This window comes from Hemiscyllium ocellatum, chromosome 8, assembly GCF_020745735.1.
Source record: "Hemiscyllium ocellatum isolate sHemOce1 chromosome 8, sHemOce1.pat.X.cur, whole genome shotgun sequence".
Classification (NCBI taxonomy): Eukaryota; Metazoa; Chordata; class Chondrichthyes; order Orectolobiformes; family Hemiscylliidae; genus Hemiscyllium; species Hemiscyllium ocellatum.
This window is the reverse complement of record NC_083408.1, coordinates 54,198,145-54,217,380: the sequence shown is the minus strand read 5'-3', so window position 1 is coordinate 54,217,380 and position 19,236 is coordinate 54,198,145. Positions and strand designations below refer to the sequence as shown.

Sequence of the window (19,236 nt, the reverse complement as noted above, 5' to 3'; positions counted from 1 at the left end):
AGTCTGCAGTAGTGAGTAGAGTGGGTTCTTTCTTGATTATATGTTGTAATGAGATATGTCTCTCGATTAAACTTAAAAATATAAGCCATAAGTAATAATTTAACCTGGAGCAGTGTCTGTAGAGGCATAAGACGGAGCTATTTTCTGGATCTGGAGATTGAAAGAAGCAAAAATTAGCTTTAGTAGAGTGATGTGCATTTACTATAAACTGACCGACTCCCACAGCTACCTAGACTACACCTCTTCCCATCCTTCCCCCTGTAAAAATGCCACCCCATATTCCCAATTCCTTCGCCTCCGCCATATCTGCTCCCAGGAGGACCAATTCCAATACCGTACAGCTTAGATAGCCTCCTTCTTCAAAGACTGCAATTTCCCCTCTGACATGGTTGACGATGCTCTCCACTGCATGTCCTCCACTTCCCGCTCCTCTACCCTTGAACCCCACCCCTCCAATTGCCACCAGGACAGAACCCCACTGGTCCTCACCTACCACCCCACTAACCTCCAGATACATCGTATCATCCTTCGTCATTTCCGCCACCTCAAAACGGACCCCACCACCAAGGATATATTTCCCTCCCCTCCCCTATCAGCATTCCAGAAATACCACTCCCTCCGCGACTCCCTCCTCAGGTCCACACCCCCCACCAACCCAACCTCCACTCCTGGCACCTTCCCCTGCAACCGCAAGAAATGCAAAACTTGCGCCCACACTTCCCCCCTCACTTCCCTCCAAGGCCCCAAGGGATGCTTCCATATCTGTCACAAATTCACCTACACCTTCACACACATCATTTACTGCATCTGCTGCACCTGATGTGGCCTCCTCTACATTGGGGAGACAGGCCGCCTACTTGCGGAACGTTTCAGAGAACACCTCTGGGACACCCGCACCAATCAACCCAACTGCCCCGTGACTGAACACTTTAACTCCCCCTCCCACTCCCCCAAGGACATGCAAGTTCCTTGGCCTCCTCCATCACCAGACCATGGCAACACGACGCCTGGAGGAAGAGTGCCTCATCTTCCGCCTAGGAACCCTCCAACCACAAGGGATGAATGCAGATTTCTCTAGCTTCCTCATTTCCCCCCCCCCACCTTATCTCAGTCCCAACCCTCAGACTCAGCACTGCCTTCTTGACCTGCAATCTTCTTCCTGACCTCTCCGCCTCCACCCGCTCTCCAGTCTTTCACCCTCACCTTAATCTCCTTCCACCTATTGCATTCCCAACGCCCCTCCCCCAAGTCCCTCCTCCCTACCTTTTACCTTAGCCCGCTTGGCACACCCTCCTCATTCCTGAAGAAGCCCTTATGCCCGAAACGTTGATTCTCCTGCTCCTTGGATGCTGCCTGACCTGCTGCGCTTTTCCAGCAACACTTTTTTCAGCTCTGATGTGCTCTTCTTGTCGGATGTGAGAGTTTAGGGAGAGTTTACAGATTACTGAGGATTATATTTGCAATAAATGCCATTGGTTGCAAATCCTATCAGATCAAATGGATTGGTTGGAGAGACAGTTAGAAGCAATGAGTAAAGGAATGTGATAGATGGCAATGTTAAGGAGGGAGAAAAGTTGCAGATACAGTCACATAGATGGGCTAACACCAGGAAAGGTAATAGAGATAGGCAGGTAGTGCAGGAGTCTTCTGTGGCTATCCCCATTTCAAACAGGTAAGCTGTTGTGGAAAAGCTGGAGGGAAAAGCAGGGGAATGTAGCACAAACAGCCAGGTTTCTGGTATTGGGCCTGGGCTCAAATGCAATGAGGGCTACGTCAGGTTCCAAGAAATCAATTATGTTAGGGGATTCTCTAGTCCGAGGTACAGGCAGACGTTTCTGTGGCCAGCAGCAAAAAATCAGAATGATGTGTTGCCTCCCTGGTGCCAGGATCAAAGATGCCTCAGAGAGGGTGCAGAATGTTCTCAAGGGGGAGAGGGGCCAGCAGGAGTCATTGTACACATTGGAACCAATGACATAGGAAGGGAAAGGTTGAGATTCTGAAGGGAGATTACAGAGAATTAGGCAGGAATTTGAAAAGGGGGTCCTTGTTAGTAGTAATATCTGGATTACTCCCAGTGCTACAAGTTAGTGAGGGCAGGAATGGGAGGATACAGCAGATGAATGCATGGCTGAAGAGCTGGTGTATGGGAGAAGGATTCACATTTTTGGATCATTGGAATCTCTTCTGGTGTAGAAGTGACCTGTACAAGAAGGACAGATTGCACCTAAATTGAAAGGGGACTAATATACTGGCAGGGAGATTTGCTAGAGCTGCTCAGGAGATTTAAACTAGTAAGATGGGGGAGGTGGGATCAGGGAGACAGTGAGGAAAGAGATCAATCTGAGACATGCACAGTTGAGAGCAGAAGTGAGTCAAACAGTCAGGGCAGGCAGGGACAAAGCAGAGAACAAGGCAGGACTGATAAATTAAACTGCATTTATCTCAAAGCAAGGGGCCTAACAGGGAAGACAGATGAACTCAGGGCATGGTTAGGAACATGGGACTGGGATATCTTAGCAACTACAGAAACATGGCTCAGGGATGGGCAGGACTGGCAGTTTAATGTTCCAGGATACAAATGCTACAGGAAGGACAGAAAGGGAGTCAAGAGAGGAGGAGGAGTGGCATTTTTGATAAAGGATAGCATTAAGGAACAGCTGTATTTAAAGAGGATATTCCTGGAAATACATCCAGGGACATTATTTGGGTGGAACTGAGAAATAAGAAAGGGATAATCACTTTATTGGGATTGTATTATAGATCCCCTAATAGTCAGAGGAAAATTGAGAAGCAGATTTGTAAGGAAATCTCAGTTATTTGTAAGAATAATAGGGTGATTATGGTAGGGGATTTTAACATTCCAAACATAGATTGGGACTGCCACAGTGTTAAGGGTTTAGATGAAGAGGAATTTGTTAAGTGTGTACAAGATAATTTTCTGATTCAATATGTGGATGTACCTACTAGAGAAGGTGCAAAACTTGACTTACACTTGGGAAATAAGGCAGAGTAGGTGACTGAGGTGTCAGTGGGGGAGCACTTAGGGGCAAGCGACCATAATTATAATACTTTTAAAATAGTGATGGAAAAAGATAGACCAGATCTAAAAGTTGAAGTTCTAAATTAGGGAAAGGCTAATTATGCAAGAACTTTCAAAAGCTGATTGGGACAGATGTTAGCAGGGAAAGGGAAGGCTGGAAAATGAGAAGACTTCAGAAATGAGATACTGAGAGTCCAGAGACAGTATATTCTCTTTAGGGTGAAAGGAAAGGCTGGTAGGTGTAGGGAATGCTGGATGAAGAAAAAGAGAGAAGCATATGTCAGGTATAGACAGGATAGACCAAGTGAATCCTAAGAAGAGTATAAAGGCAGTAGGAGTATACTTAAGAGGAAAATCAGGGGAGCAAAAAACGGGACATGAGATAGCTTTGGCAAATAGAGTTAAGGAGACTCCAAAGGGTTTTTACAAATACATTAAGGACAAAGGGTAACTAGAGAGAGAATAGAGCCTCTCAAAGATCAGCAAGGCAGCCTTTGTGTGGAGCTGCAGGAAATGGGAAGATACTAAATGAGTATTTTGCATCAGTATTTACTGTGGAGAAGGACATGGAAGATATAGAATGTAGGGAAATAGCTGGTAACATCTTGAAAAATGTCCATATTACAGAGGAGGAAGTGATGGATCTCTTGAAACACATAAAAGTGGATCAATCGCCAGGACCTGATTAGGTGTACCCTACAATTCTGTAGGAAGCTAGAGAAGTGATTACTGGGCCTCTTGCTGAGATACTTGTATCATCAATAGTCACACGTGAGGTGCCAGAAAACTGCATATTGGCTAACGTGATGCCACTGTTCAAAAAAGGTGGTAAAGACAAGCCAGGGAACTATAGACCAGTGAGCCTGACCTCAGTGGTGGGCAAATTGTTGGAAGGAATCCTGAGGGACAGGATGTACATGTATTTGGAAAGGCAAGGACTGATTAGGGATAGTCAACATGGCTGTGTGCGTGGGAAATCATGTCTCACAAACTTGATTGAGTTTTTTTGAAGAAGTAAAAAAGAAGATTGATGAGGGCAGAGCAGTAGATGTGATCCATATGGATTTCAGTAAAGCGTTCGACAAGGTTCCCCATGAGAGACTGGTTAGCAAGGTTAGATCTGATGGAATACAGGGAGAACTAGCCATTTGGATACAGAACTGGGTCAAAGATAGAAGACAGAGGGTGGTGGTGGAAGGTTGTTTTTCAGACTGGAGGCCTGTGACCAGTGGAGTGCTACAAGGATCAATGCTGGGTCCAGTACTTTTCATCATTTATACAAATTATTTGGATGTGAGCGTAAGAGGTATAGTTAATAAGTTTGCAGATGACACCAAAATTGGAGGTGTAGTGGACAGCGAAGAAGGTTACCTCAGATTGCAATGGGATCTTGATCAGATGGACTAACGGGCTGAGAAGTAGCAGGTGGAGTTTAATTCAGATAAATGTGAGGTGCTGTATTTTGGGAAAGCAAATCTTAGCAGGACTTGTACACTTAATGGTCAGGTCCGAGGGAGTGTTGCTGAACAAAGAGACCTTGAAGTGCAGGCTCATGGCTCCTTGAAAGTGGAGTCACAGGTAGATAGAATAGTGAAGAAGGCATTTGGTATACTTTCCTTTAATGGTGAGAGCATTGAGTACAGGAGATGGGAGGTCATGTTGCAGCTGTACAGGACATTGGTTAGGCCACTGTTGGAATATTGCATGCAATTCTGGTCTCCTTTCTATCGGAAGGATGTTGTGAAACATGAAAGGATTCGGAAAAGATCTACATGGACTTTTCCAGGGTTGAAGGATTTGAGGTATAGGAAGAGGTTGAATAAACTGGGGCTGTTTTTCTGGAGTGTCGGAGGCTGAGGAGTAACTTTATAGAGGTTTACAAAATCATGAGGGGCATGGATAGGATAAATAGACAGTCTCGTCCCTATACTTTAATGCAAGGAGTATAGTGGGTAAGGCAGATGAATTTAGGGCTTGGATTGGTGCCTGGGAGTATGACATTATTGCAATCACAGAGAAGGAAGGACATGATTGGCAAATAAATGTTGCAGGATATAGACGCTTCTGTCAGAACAGGGAGGGAAGTAAAAGGGGGGAAGGATTGCATTGCTGGCAGGAATGATATCACAGCTGTGCTAAAGGAGGACAATATGGAGGGCTTGAGTATTGAGGCACAATGGGTGGAGCTGAGAAATAAGAAGGTTGCAGTTATATTGTTGGGGCTGTATTATAGGCCTCTCAACACCGAGCATGAGGTAGAAGAACAAATAGGTAAACAGATAATGGAAAGATGCAGAGGCAACATGGTAATGGTGATGGGGGATTTTAATTTTCCCAACATTGACTGGGATACGCTTAGTGTCAGAGGTCCGGAAGGGGCAGAATTTGTAAGCAGCATCCAGGAGAATTTTCTACAGCAGTATGTCAACAGTCCGACGAGGAACTAGTGTTGGGGAATGAGCCAGGCCAAGTGGTAGAAGTTGTGGTGGGGGATTTCTTTGGGAACATTGACCACAATTCTGTAAGTTTTAGAATACTTGTAGACAAAGATGAGAGTGGTCCTAAGGAAGAGTACTAACCTGGGCCAAGGCCAATTATATCAAAATTATACAGGAGCTGGGAAATGTGGATTGGACACAGCTATTTGAAGGGAAGTCCACATTTAATATGAGGGAGGCTTTCAAAGATAGGTTAAAGATAGTGCAGGATAGGCATGTCGCGCTGAAAGCAAAGGATAGGAAAGGCAAGGTTTATGAACCGTGGTTGACAGGAGAAATCATACGACTAGCCAAGAGGAAAAGGGAAGCGTACATAAGGACCAGGCAGCTAAGAATAGAAAGGGCCCTGGAGGAATATCAGAAGAGTAGGACTAGTCTTAACCGATGAACCAAGTAGCCTAATAGGGGTCTTGAAATAGCTTTCGTGAGCAGAATTAAGGAGAATCCAAAAGCCTTTTATTCTTATATAAGAAGCAGGTGGGTAACTAGAGACAAGGAATGAAGGCTGTGTGTCAAACCTGAGAGAATGGGTGAGATTCTAAATGATTACTTTGCATCAGTGTTCACTGAGGAGAGGGACATGATGAATGTTGAGATTAGAGATAGAAGTTTGATAACTCTGGATCACATTGACATAAGTAGGGAAGATGTGTTTGGTAGGCTAGAAGTTATTAAGGTGTACAAATCCCCAGGACCGGATGGGATGTATCATAGGTTGCTGAGGGAGGCGAGAGAAGAAATAGCTGGGGCCCTGACAGATAACTTTGTAGCATCCTTGAACACAGGTGAGGTGCCAGAGGACTGGAGGGCTGTTCATGTTGTCCCCCTGTACAAGAAAGGTAGTAGCAATATTCCGGATAACTACAGACCAGTGAGTCTGATGTCAATGGTGGGAAAATTGCTAAGGGATAAAATCTATTTATATTTAGAAAAGAATGGGCTATCAGTGATAGGCAACATGGTTTTATGCGGGGGAGATCATGCCTTACCAACTCAATAGAGTTCTTTGAGGAAGTGACTAAGTTGATTGCTGAAAGAAGGGCTGCAGGTGTCATATACATGGACTTTAGTAAGGTGTCATATACATGGACAAGGTGTTTGATAAAGTTCCCCATGGAGGAAGTGAAGTCATATGGTGTGCAGGGTGTTCTAGCTAGGTGGGTAAAGAACTGGTTGAGCAACAGGAGACAAAGAGTAGTAGTTGAAGGGAGTTTCTCGAAATAGAGAAAGGTGACCAGTGGTGTTCCACAGGGGTCAGTATTGATTAGGTTACTTTACAGTATGGAAACAGGTCCTTCAGCCCAACAAGTCCACACCAAAGCACAAACCACCCATACCACAGACAATTTAGTATATCCAATACACCTGACCTGCACATCTTTGGACTGTGGGAGGAAACCGGAACATCCGGAGAAAACCCACGCAGACACGGGGAGAATGTGCGAATTCCACACAGTCAGTCGCCTGAGGCGGGAATTGAACCCGGGTCTCAAGCGCTGTGAGGCAGCAGTGCTAACCACTGTGCCACCGTGCTGCCCACTGTTGCTTGTGATATACATAAATGATCTGGATGAGGGTGCTGTTGGTTTGATCAGCAAGTTTGCAGATGATACAAAGATTGGTGAAGTAGCAGAAAGCACAAGGGACTGTCAAATAATACAGGAGAATATAGATAAACTGGAGAGTTGAGCTGAGAAGTGGCAGATGGAGTTCAATCCAGGCAAATGTGAGGTGATGCATTTTAGGAAGACTAATTCTAGAGCGAATTATACAGTCAGCGGAAGAGCTTTGGGAAAAGTTGATGAGCAGAGAGATCTGGGAGTTTAGATCCATTGTACCTTGAAGGTGGCTGCACAGGTAGATAGAGTGGTCAAGAAGGCATATGGTATGCTTGCCTTCATCGGACGGAGTATTGAGTATGAGAGTTGGCAGGTCATGTTAAAATTGTACACGGTGTTGGTTTGGCTGCATTTAGCATACTGCGTACAATTCTGGACTCCACATTACCAAAAGGATGTGGATGCTTTGAAGAAGGTGCAGAGAAGGTTCGCGAGGATATTGCCTTGTATGGAAGATGCTAGCTATGAAGAGAGGTTGAGTAGGTTAGGTTTGTTTACATTATAAAAAAGGAGATTGAGGTCTACAAAATCATGAAGGGTATAGACAGGATCCATAGAGATAAGCTTTTTCCCAGAGTGAAGGATCCAATAATGAGAGGTCACACTTTCAAGGTGAGAGGTGAAAAGTTTAAGGGGGAATCTATGAGGCAAGTACTTTACACAGAGGGTGGTAGGTGCCTGGAATGCATTGCCATCAGAGGTAGCAGAGGCAGGTAAGGTAGATTCATTTAAGATGCGTCTGGACAGATGCAGGACTAGGTGGGGAGCAGAGGAATACAGATGTTTAGGAATTGGGCGATAGGTTTAGACAGTAAATTTGGATTGGCTCAGGCTTGGAGGACCGAAGGGCTTGTTCCTGGGATGTAAAGTTTCTTTGTTCTTTGTTCTCTTTGAGGTGGGGGAGTCCAGAACTAGAGGCATAGGTTTCAGGTGACAGTGGAAAGATATAAAAGAGACCTAAGGGACAACCTTTTCAGGCAGAGAGTGGTGCATGTATGGAATGAGCTGACAGAGGAAGTGGTACAATTGCAACATTTAAGAAGCATCTGGATGGGTATATGAATAGGAAGGGTTGGAGGGATATGGGCCGGGTGCTGGCAGATGAGACTAGGTTGGCTTGGGATATCTGGCCGGTATGGACGAGTTGGACCGAAGAGTCTGTTTCTGTGCTGTACATCTCTGTGGCGCTATGACCCTACGTTCCATGGAACTGACAGTTTAAAGCAGTTTGCTGGAGAGATAATGAATGTAATGGTTTTCATCTTTGATAATTGAATTCTAGAATAGTTTCAAAGGACTGAAAATAGCTAAGCATAAGCCCACTGCTTAAGAAAAGGAAGGAGAGAAAATAGAGGTCTGCGAGACACAGACTGTTGTCCATGACCTTGGCAACATCCAAGCTTGGTCTAACAAGTGACAAGTAACACTTGTGCCACACAATGCCAGGCAATGACTATCTTCAAGACAGAATATAACTGGCCCATATCCCTTCAACCCTTCCTATTCATATATCCATCCAGATGCTTTTTAAATGTTGCAATTGTACAAGTCTCCACCATTTCCTCTGGCAGCTCATTCCATACATGTACCACCCTCTGCATGAAAAGGTTGTCCCTTAGGTCTCTTTTATATCTTTCCACTGTCACCTGAAACCTATGCCTCTAGTTCTGGACTCCTTCACCTCAAAGAGAACCCCTTAACATTTAATGGCACGACCATTGATGAATTCCCCACTATTAACAATCTGGGGGTTACCAATGACCAGAAACTGAATGGACTAGCAATATAAATATTGTGGCTACAAGAGCAGATCAGAAGCTAAGAATTCTGTGGTGACGAAGTCACCTCCTATCGACCAAATGCTCTCCACCATCCACAAGGCACAAGTCAAGAATGTGATGGAATACTCCCCACCTGCCTCCACGTGTGCTGCTCCAACAATGCCACAAGGGGTTGACACCATCCAAAGTAAAGCAAGCCCACTTTACTGATACATTGTCCATCACTTTCAACACAATTGCACATCACAATGGCCATTATGTCAAGTCTAAAGGTTGAGTAAGGAGAAACGTATTTCACAATACATTCTGGGTGTCATGTGATTTAAATCAAAAAAGAAAAAAGAATATATAATATATAAATGAACAGCTCCTCTTAGGATAGAACTCACACACATAGCCAGCAGGACAATATCTATAGATGCTAAGTTTTGGTGACCTTGCGTCTGCAAGAAACTAGGTTGCTTTAGTCTATTCTATATCTGTAATGGTAATTATACTATTGGCGCCTGGGTGATAAATTTTTCATTTGGACAATAGACTGAAGTCTGAGTCATGAAGAATTATTTAACTGAGTTGAAATATTACTGAACACTATCAAAGCATTTTTACAATAACTGCATGAGATATGTTTGTGATATTTGTATATGGACCATTTATTTTAATTTCAATAATTCTGAAGAAGAGGGTTTTGCTCAAAAAGTAAATCGACAGAATTATCAGTTCCTTTATCAATCAGGAGCAAATAACTGCAGATGCTGGAATCTGTACTGAAAACGTCAAATGCTAGAGATCACAGCAGGTCAGGTAGCATCCATGGAGAGAGGTGGAGCAAGTTAATGTTTCAAGTCTAGATGACTCTTCATCAGAGCTGACATGAAGTGTGGAGGGGGCAACATTTATTCTATAGTTGGGGGGGTTAGTGGGGATAGTGGGGTGTAGAGTGCTGGGGGAGAAAGGATGTTGCTAGTTCAGATTAAGTGATTGGACTGTGAGAATGGCACAACAATGGTGTGTCTAACTGCTAGACTGGAAAGAACAGATAGTCCCTCTGGGGTAGGGGGAGGGGAGAGAGGACATGGTGACAGGGAATGTACCAAGCAAAGCTAAAAGAAAGGAAAGGAATGGGATTTGGTTCATAATTTGAAGGAGTTAAACTCAATATTAAATCCAGAAGGTTGTAAAGTGCTGAGACTGAAGATGAGATGTAGTTCCTCCAGGTTGTGCTGTGATTCACTGGAGCATTTGATGCACTTTGCTCTCTCAGATCCAACCCTAACTTTGTTATCAAACCCGCTGACAAAGGCAGTGTTGTTGTCACCTGGTGCATTGATATTTACCACATGGAGGCCAACGCCAACTCTCGGACACTTCTTCCTACCTCCCCCGAACATCTGAACATCAAGCCATTTCCTCCTGCCTTGACTCCATCCTCTCTCCACTTTTTCAGACCCTTTCCCCCAATATCCACAATTCCTCTTATGCCTTCTGCATGACCCTAACTGCCTCTGGTTCACCATGCAAAGTGTGGCAAATAATTCAGTGAATCACAAAGCAAACTGGAGGAACCACATCTCACTATTAATCTCGGCACTTTACAGCCTTCAGGACTTAACATCGAGTTCAATACCTCCAAATTGTGAACTAAATCCCATTCCTTTCTTTGAGCTTTGCTTATTACATTCCCTGTCACCATGTCCTCTCTCCCCTCACCCCTACCCCAGTGGGACTGTCTGTTCTTTCCAGTCTGGCAGTTAGACACACCATTGTGCCATTCTCACGTTCCAACCGCTTAATCTGAACTGTCACTTAATCCTTCTGTACCACTATTCCCCCACCAGGATGGTGTGAGAGCTCTCGACTTCTTCTGTAACCAGAGACATGAACAACCTCCATCCATCACCATCCTCCTCTGCTTGGCTGAACTTGTTCGCTCACTGAACAATTTCTCCTTTATTTCATCCAACCTGCAAAGTCAAAAGAGTGGCTATGGCCACTCGCATGGGTCCCAGTTATCCCTGCCCCTTTATGGGGTGTGTGGAATGATCTTTGTTCCAGCCCTACACTTGCCCCTTCCCACAATTCTTTTCTCAATACATCAACGACTGTTTCATTGCCACTTCATGCTCCTGCCAAAACCTTGAAAACTTTGTTCATTTTGCCTCCAGTCCCCACCTATCTATAACTTTCACATTGCCCATTTCCAATACTTCTTTTCCGTTCCTTGTCCTTTCTGTCTCCATTTCAGGTAATCTGTACACTGCCATCCATAGCCATCCTCACTACAGCTCTTCACATCCCAGGACCTGCAAGGATTCTATCCCATTCTCCCAGTTCTTTCACCTAGCCATATCTGTTGAGATAAAGCCATCTTCCAAAACAGCGCTGTTGACATTGCTTGCTTCTTCCATGACCAAGGTTTCCAACTTACTGTGGTTGACAGAGCCCTCAACCACATCTGACCTATCACCCGTGTTTCCACCTCTACCCCTTCCTATCACTCACAACAACATGATCAGACACCGATATCCTCATTTTTCATTCCACCAGCCTCTGCATTCAAAGGATCATTCTCCAACCTTTCAGACAACTCCTGCAAAATGCCACCATCAAATACATCTTCTCTTCATTGCCCATGTTTGCGTTTTGTAGGGATCATTCCACCTGGGCCACTCAAGTCCAATCCTTAACCACCAACACTTGGCCCTTTTCCCTCAGTATCTTCCCAATAACCACAGAAGGTGCAACATCTGCCCCTTCCCCTCCAGTCTGCTCATCATCCAAGGACATAGTCTTTCCAGGTGGTGCAGCATTTCACCTGTACTTCCACCAATCTTGTGTATTGTATTCACTGCACCCAATGGGCTCGACTCTACATTGGAGAAACTAAACATAGACTGGGTGACCGCTTTGTGGAATACCTCTGTTCTGTGCATAAGCATGACCACGACCTTCCTGTAGCCAGTCATTTTAAGTGTCCTGCTCGCATGCCCACATTGTCTGTCCTCGGCTTGCTGCAGTGTTCCAGTGATCACATAGCAAACTGGAGGAGCAACATCTCATCTTCAAATTAGGCATGTTACAGCCTTCTAATATTAAGTCTAACACCTTCAAAGTGAACCACCTACCAGTCCTTCCCTTTATTTTACTTTACTTTACCTTTAGTTGTTCTGCCATCCTCACATTCTGATCACAGACTGAACAATCAACATCCTTTCTCCCCAAGCATTCTGCACCCCAGCAAACCGCCTCCCAACTATAGCATAAAGGCTGTCCCCTCCACGCTTAGCATATTGACTAAGCCTATTGGCCAGGGTCTTCTGAGCTGGGACTGTTTAATCTGGGAAAAGTGAACACTGCAGATGCTGGAGATCAGAGTCAATGAGCGTGATGCTGAAAAAGCACAACTGGTCAGGCAGGATTTGAGGAGCAGGAGAGTCAACATTTCAAGCATAGCTCGATGAAGAGCTCATGCTTGAAACATCAATTTTTTTGTCTCTCGGATGCTGCCTGACTGGCTGTGCTTTTCCAGCACCACACTCTTCGACTGTTTATTCCTGGTTAGTTTGTTGTTAAGGGTAATGATAAACACCATAAATTTTCCAGGATTCCTCAGCTATCCTTGGAAAGTATAATTATGAACTATCAACATATGGGTCCCCATGTTGGAACACTTAACCTTTGTAAACCACTTAGCATACAAACAAGCAGGCACAGATAAACAAAAAAAAAATTGGTTTGAAGGATAAAGGAAAAGAAAATCTGGGTGTCATAATTCAATAGCACTAGACCACAGGATTCAGTGAAATGATCATTTTGGCTTTCCAGAACTTTCTGTTCTTCAATCTTTTTTCTTCACTTTTTCACAGATGGCACAAGGCATTTGGTATATTAACAGAAACTCTCTTAGTTATAATTTAAGAGCAACAGTTTATAGCAACTGATGGGAGAAAATATTTAGCTTTTTTCAGGTTTAAAGTGATTTATTGCACAGAGAGAGAGACATGCAATATGCCCTTCCAGAGGTACAAAGGCTTCTCATTGTATTGTTTATACCTGCAAACTAATTTGCTCCCCCAGAACCAATTCCAGAATTGTCAGCAGGCTGATTACCTCTGGCATCCATGACTGTTCACAATTGCACAAACCAATCAACTACTTCTTCCCAGCCAAAGCTTACACTTTCATTCTTTCACCCACAGCTTGAAAACAGCAGCAAAGCAAACAGCACACACAATGAGTTTCAGTGCTTTGTTTATAAAAGTGCAGCAATTCCTTTCCAAAGTCCTTGGTTTGAAAACAGTCCTCTCTTCATTTCAGTCCACAATTAAAAGTACAAAAACCAAAATAATACCATCTTTACAACACCAACAGTATTGGTTTCATCAACCATCTCTGTTATCTCTTCAAAAATGCCAGCAAGTTAGTCAGACAAGACCTTCCCTGAACAAATCCATGCTTGATCTTCCCAAGAAACCCACATTTTCCATTTGACTATTCATTTTATCCTGAATAATTGCTGCTAACAGTTTTCTAGCAGATGAAGATGGATGCAAAGTAATAATTTAACACATCAGGAACGCATCTTGTCTCCAGCTGTAAGTCCTTTCTTTAGCCCCTAATTGACCTTATTCCTCATTTTACTGCTCCTCTACTGTTTATGTGCTTATCAAAGACTTTGGGATTTTCCTTCATGTTAGCTGTCAGTCTTATCTTACAATCTATTGTTGCTTTGCCTATTAGTTTCTCACCCCCCTTCTGAACATTCTGCATTCAGCATTGTACTCAATTGTATTTACCACCTGATATTGGTCATATATACAAATTTTCTTCTTACGTTGCTCTCTATCTACTTGTCATCCAGAAAGCTCTAGATTTATTTGTCCTATCTTTCCATTTTGAGGTAATTTAACTTGACTGCACTCAAACTATCTCCCCTTTGAAGGTATGCCATTATTCAGCTACAGCTTTCGCCATCAACCTTTGGTTTCAATCAAGCTGGCCTAGTTCTTTTCTTGCCCTGTTGAAATTTGCTCTCTGCTAATTAATTAAATTATCGTGGATTGGCCATTGTCATTTTTCACTGTCTTCCTAAATCTCATGATACAATGATCATTGTTCCCTAAATGTTCCTCCACTAGCTTTTAATGTACTAGGCTCACCTCATTCCCAGGAACAAGAACTAATAGTGCATCATTTCATGTTTGACTAGATACATACTGCTGTAAGAAATTCTTAAGAACACAATTAAAGAAACTTTCCGCTTCTCCACCCTTAACACTATCAGACCTGTAAGAGCAATTTAAGTTACGTGGTCTCCTTTTGAGATGTGATGTACCCTTTAGGAGAGGTAGGGTACTATTCTAGATTGGTCCCAGGACAATTTTGAGGGGGCGTTAGTACCCTGTGGGAGAGGTATGGTGCTTTTTGAAAATAGACATAATTGTGTGTGAAAACCATATAAACTCATTGGAACTGTCAAGGTCATTGTTATTGAAAAACGTTTTTGATGACTTTCTCACCCGGGCTTGGTTTTGGAACCAGGAATTGTTCCAATTCTGCACAACCGATCCAAGAGTGAAAACTCAGATCAAGAAGCCATTTCCTGCATTCTGCGTGTGGTGAAATTGCACATCTGACCTATATTTTTGAAAACTTCATGTACAGCTTGCATGCAGAAATAATTTCTCCCCAGCTACTGTGAACTTTCAGAATATTTCTTCTGAATTTTTCTTGCATTGAGGCAGAAAAAACAAGGAGCATGCACTGTCGCAATGCACAAATGGTCTTCTTTTGTGTTGTATATTTATATGATGCTTGCTGCAATTAAATTAAAGTAATAGAATTTAAAATACATGTAATTCTGTAAATCAAATCATTACTCATTACAGTTCTTTGACTACTGTAACAATATACATTTATTTATCACCATAATATAAAAATGCATATCAAACACTGTATTTGAAAATCTGAGCAATAACACTGGGGATTGGCCAAACTAACAACTTCACCTTCTTTCAGTTATCCAAAACCACAGATATGTCATCTCAATTATATTAAACTACATCCCATTACAGAAACTTTATTCAGCTGAAGTATACTCATTCCAACTATTTTAATGTTATTTCTGGATTTATGTTTACTGGTACAATACCAATAGAATTTCAGTTTATGTATTTACTTCATATCAAAATTCACTTTTTTTAAAATAAAATGTCCTTCCTTTATCCTTACCTTTAGTTGGACCAGGTGAACGTCTACATGTCTATTCTCTGTATCCTGCTGGACAGAGTAGGTGAGGTCTCGAACCCGCTCTGATGTCATACGAAGCCACGTTTCTATTTCCGGCAAGTGAAGGACAACTTTCCAGTCTGCTCCAGTGTGAAGTGGTGGTGGTTTCTCATAGCGTTGCATAGTGTCAAGTTCCTTCATTCTTCCCTCATCCTCTGGCTCTTCGAGAGGGGTCATGTTTGTGATCATAGGAGATGCATCTGATGCCATGGCATCCAACTCTTGGCTGCACACTGGGGACAGTACGATGCTCATGGCTGTTGTGCTTAAAGCCACACTGGAATCCTTTTGTGTTCAGCTAAAGAGACACACACAACACCAAAAAATAAGAAAGGTATCTGCTAATAAAGCTGAATCCAACCCACTTTGATCTCATTTGAAAATAAGCTTACTGGGTCTATTTAGTTCAATTCCTTTCAGTTTTGGTTTAGGTTTTTAATGTTTTTAGGAGTAATGTTTAATGTCATAGAGAATGCCAAGATGGATCATACACAATTAACATTTTAAGTCCAACGTGACCCTTCTTCGAAAACTCCTTTTCTACCATTAGCATTCCCTTTGTCTTTGGCTTTGGGCCTCCTCAACATGTGTTCCTCCTCACTATCTGTCAACAGCAAAATAAACACAATTTTCCAGCATCTTTCAGTCTTGAAGATGAGTCATATTGGACTCAAAAAATTGACTCTGCTTCTTTCTTCACAGCTGCGACAGATCTACTGAGGTTCTCCAGAATTTTATACTTTTTTTTCAAATTCTTAGCATCCACTATATTGCGTTTTTATATGGATCATACAGGAACTCATTCAGAGGAGATATGCCAGACATGTTTTGCATGACTACTTTTGTGGATGGCACGGTGGCACAGTGGTTAGCACTGCTGCCTCACAGCGCCTGAGACCCGGGTTCAATTCCCAACTCAGGCGACTGACTGTGTGGAGTTTGTACGTTCTCCCCGTGTCTGCGTGGGTTTCCTCCGGGTGCTCCTGTTTCCTCCCACAGTCAGGTGAATTGGCCATGCTAAATTGCCCCATAGTGTTAGGTAAGGGGTAAATGTAGGGGTCTGGGTGGGTTGCGCTTCGAAGGGTGGACTTGTTGGGCCGAAGGGCCTGTTTCCACACTGTAAGTAATCTAATCTAGTCTTATAGCAAACTATCCCTTTCATGGAAAGAGAAAATAACTCTTTAATGAAAAGCTTCCATTCAAATCATTCATCTTTCCTCATAAATAGCATGCAGATTCAATGGACTTTACCCTTGTGAACATGCTTCAACCTCTGCTCTGATTATTTCAAAGAAACATAAAGCCCCAAGATGGTTATTATCCTTTATTTAAAAGCAAAATACTGTGGATGCTGGAAATGTGAAACAAACATAGAAGGATAGACAAACTCAACAAGTCCAATAACATCTTTGGAGAAGGAAATTGAGTTAATGTTTCAAGTCCGGTATGATTCTTCCTCAGAACTGAAAGGTGTTGTAAAGTTGTTTTTAATTTAGTTTTGACAGGGATAGAGCAGGAGAAAGGATGCAAACAGCGTAGTGATACTGTGCAAACAGTTGTTCTTGGTGGTGAAAGGGAAAAAGAAATGTAAATTATGTGTAAATTAAGGTGTGAAAGAGAGAAGATGGGTCCTCTTTACTAAGAATAAAGTAAACAAGTCACAAACAAGGAGGTACAGAGGAGGTTAAGAGAGAGAACATAAGAGAAATGGAGCGTAGACAAGTTTCTGAACTTATTGAATTGAGATGTGAGTAGAAAATGAAATGTTATTACTTGAGATTGCATTGTGCTTCATTGGAACATGGCAGCCGGCCCAGGACAGAAATGTAAGCATGTGATGAAGATGATTGAAATGGCAAGCGACTGGAAGGTTGTGGTCATTCCAATGGATAGAGGAGGTGTTCTGCAAAGCAGTCACCCAGTGTGCACTCAGTCTTGACAATATAAAGGAGATCACATTGTAAGCAGTGGCTACAGTAGACTAGATTGAAAAATGTGCGAATAAAATGCTGCTTCACGTAGAAAGTATTTTTGGGGGCTTGGAGAATGAGAAGGGAAGAGGTGAAGAGGCAAGTGTTACATATTCTGTAACTGCATGGGAAGGTGCCATGGAGGAATTAAGGAAATATTAGGAGTGATGAAGGAGTGGTGTCACAGAGAAAGTGTCCTTACGGGATACTACAAGGGAGGGGAGTGAAAGATGTTTTTGGTGATGGCACCCTAGGGGAGGTACCAGAAATGGCAGAGGATGATCCTTTGAATGACGAGGCAAGTGAGGTGGAAAGTAAGGACAAAGGGAACCCTATTGTTTTTCTATGAAGGAGAGGGAGGAGTGAGGGCAGAAATGCAAGACCCTGTCAACCACAATGGGGGTAATCCTCAGTTAGGGAAAAAAAGATCATGTCAGTTGGCACATCAGATCAGAGATGGAAATAGTGAGAGAAATGAATCCCTGCCAAAGCAGGGTGTGAGGAAGCTCAATCAAGGTAATTCCCACAGTTCTGTCATTTCCTTTTGAAACAAGTCCTGTTCCTAAGCGCAGAGACTGCTGACAAGGACATTCATTGCCAAACTTTTGTTGACCTGAGAGATGGTTGTGGAAATTTTCCTTGAATTACAGTGGTCATTAGAGTGATGGTGCAAGATAGTGAATGAACTATTTGCCCTGAGAAGGAAGGAGAGGTGATAAACCTCAAGTTAACACTGTTCCTTTTTATGTTTGCAATGCCAATTAGAAAACAATTCTGTATGAATGCATAAAGACCATGTTCATTTATTGATATTCATTCTTCCTGATATTTCATTTTGATATAAACAGCAAAGAAGGTTTAACTGTGATTTAAGAGTTTTTTTCACTGCTAATTGAAAGGTAATATTAAATGCTATGAATGTTTCACATAAATATACTTTACTGTGAAACTTCAGGAATCACATATAAAGTTAATTTCCAAATTCTCAAACGTTCACAAAAATCTCAGATTGCTGATAGCAACAGATCTGAGTGTCTGTTTATAGTTTAGTCAGCAAAAAAAACAGCCCTTTCTAACCTTCAGATCCATAAAATGCAAATAGCCACATACCAGCAGAAGAAAGATTTAACTCTAAATTTACACTGAACTGTCTGTGCACCAAAGTAATTTCATTAAAGATAGTAGAAAAGTTAATCAAGGCGTAATAACAGCAAATAGAATCCTTGATTTTGAGTTCAAAGGTATGAAATTTTAAAAAGCTATAGATATTGTTGGGCATGTAATAGGCTTTCTTTTGCCTCCATTTTGGGTTTGAAATTAAGACACCTATAAAAGCAATAAAAAAAACTGCAACATGGATTCACCAGGCTGTTATCATGGATGAAAGATAATAGTTGTGAAAAGAGACTTGAACAATTAAGGCAATTTTCATGAGAACAGAGAAAGCATTAGATTAGATTACTCACAGTGTGGAAACAGACCCTTCAGCCCAACAAGTCCACACCGACCCACCGAAGCGCAACCCACCCATACCCCTACATTTACCCCTTACCTAACACTATGGGCAATTTAGCATGGCCAATTCACCTGACCTGCACATCTTTGGACTGTGGGAAGAAACCGGAGCAAATCCACGCAGACACGGGGAGAACGTGCAAACTCCACACAGTCTGTCGCCTGAGTCGGGAATTGAACCCAGGTCTCAGGCACTGTGAGGCAGCAGTGCTAACCACTGTGCTACCGTGCTGCCAGCATCTTTTAAGATAATGAAATTGTCTAAAATGATAAATATTGACACATTGTTACTATTGGATAAATGGTGGCATTGTAGTAATGTCATCAGATTAATAATCCAGAAACCCATGTGAATGTTCATGGGACATGGGTTCGAATCCTGTCACAATGGCTGGTGGAATTCAAATTCAACTTAATTTGGAACTCTAGTTTCAGTAATACAGACCATGAATCTATCATTGATCACTGTAAAAGCCCATCTGTTTCATTCCTGTTCATTAGAAAGAATCAACTACCATCCTTCCC

The 19,236-nt window shown here is 42.5% G+C and overlaps 1 protein-coding gene across 1 annotated transcript in view; it reads right to left on the bottom strand.

Moving 5' to 3' along the window:
• The window catches only part of akap6 (A kinase (PRKA) anchor protein 6), a 375,831-nt gene extending 360,350 nt beyond the window's left edge, over positions 1 to 15,481 (bottom strand). Inside the window, exon 1 of the mRNA XM_060828958.1 lies at positions 15,170 to 15,481. Within this exon, the coding sequence (XP_060684941.1) occupies positions 15,170 to 15,481 (312 nt within the window). The remainder of the gene's footprint in view (positions 1 to 15,169) is intronic.
• Positions 15,482 to 19,236: the final 3,755 nt, after the last annotated feature.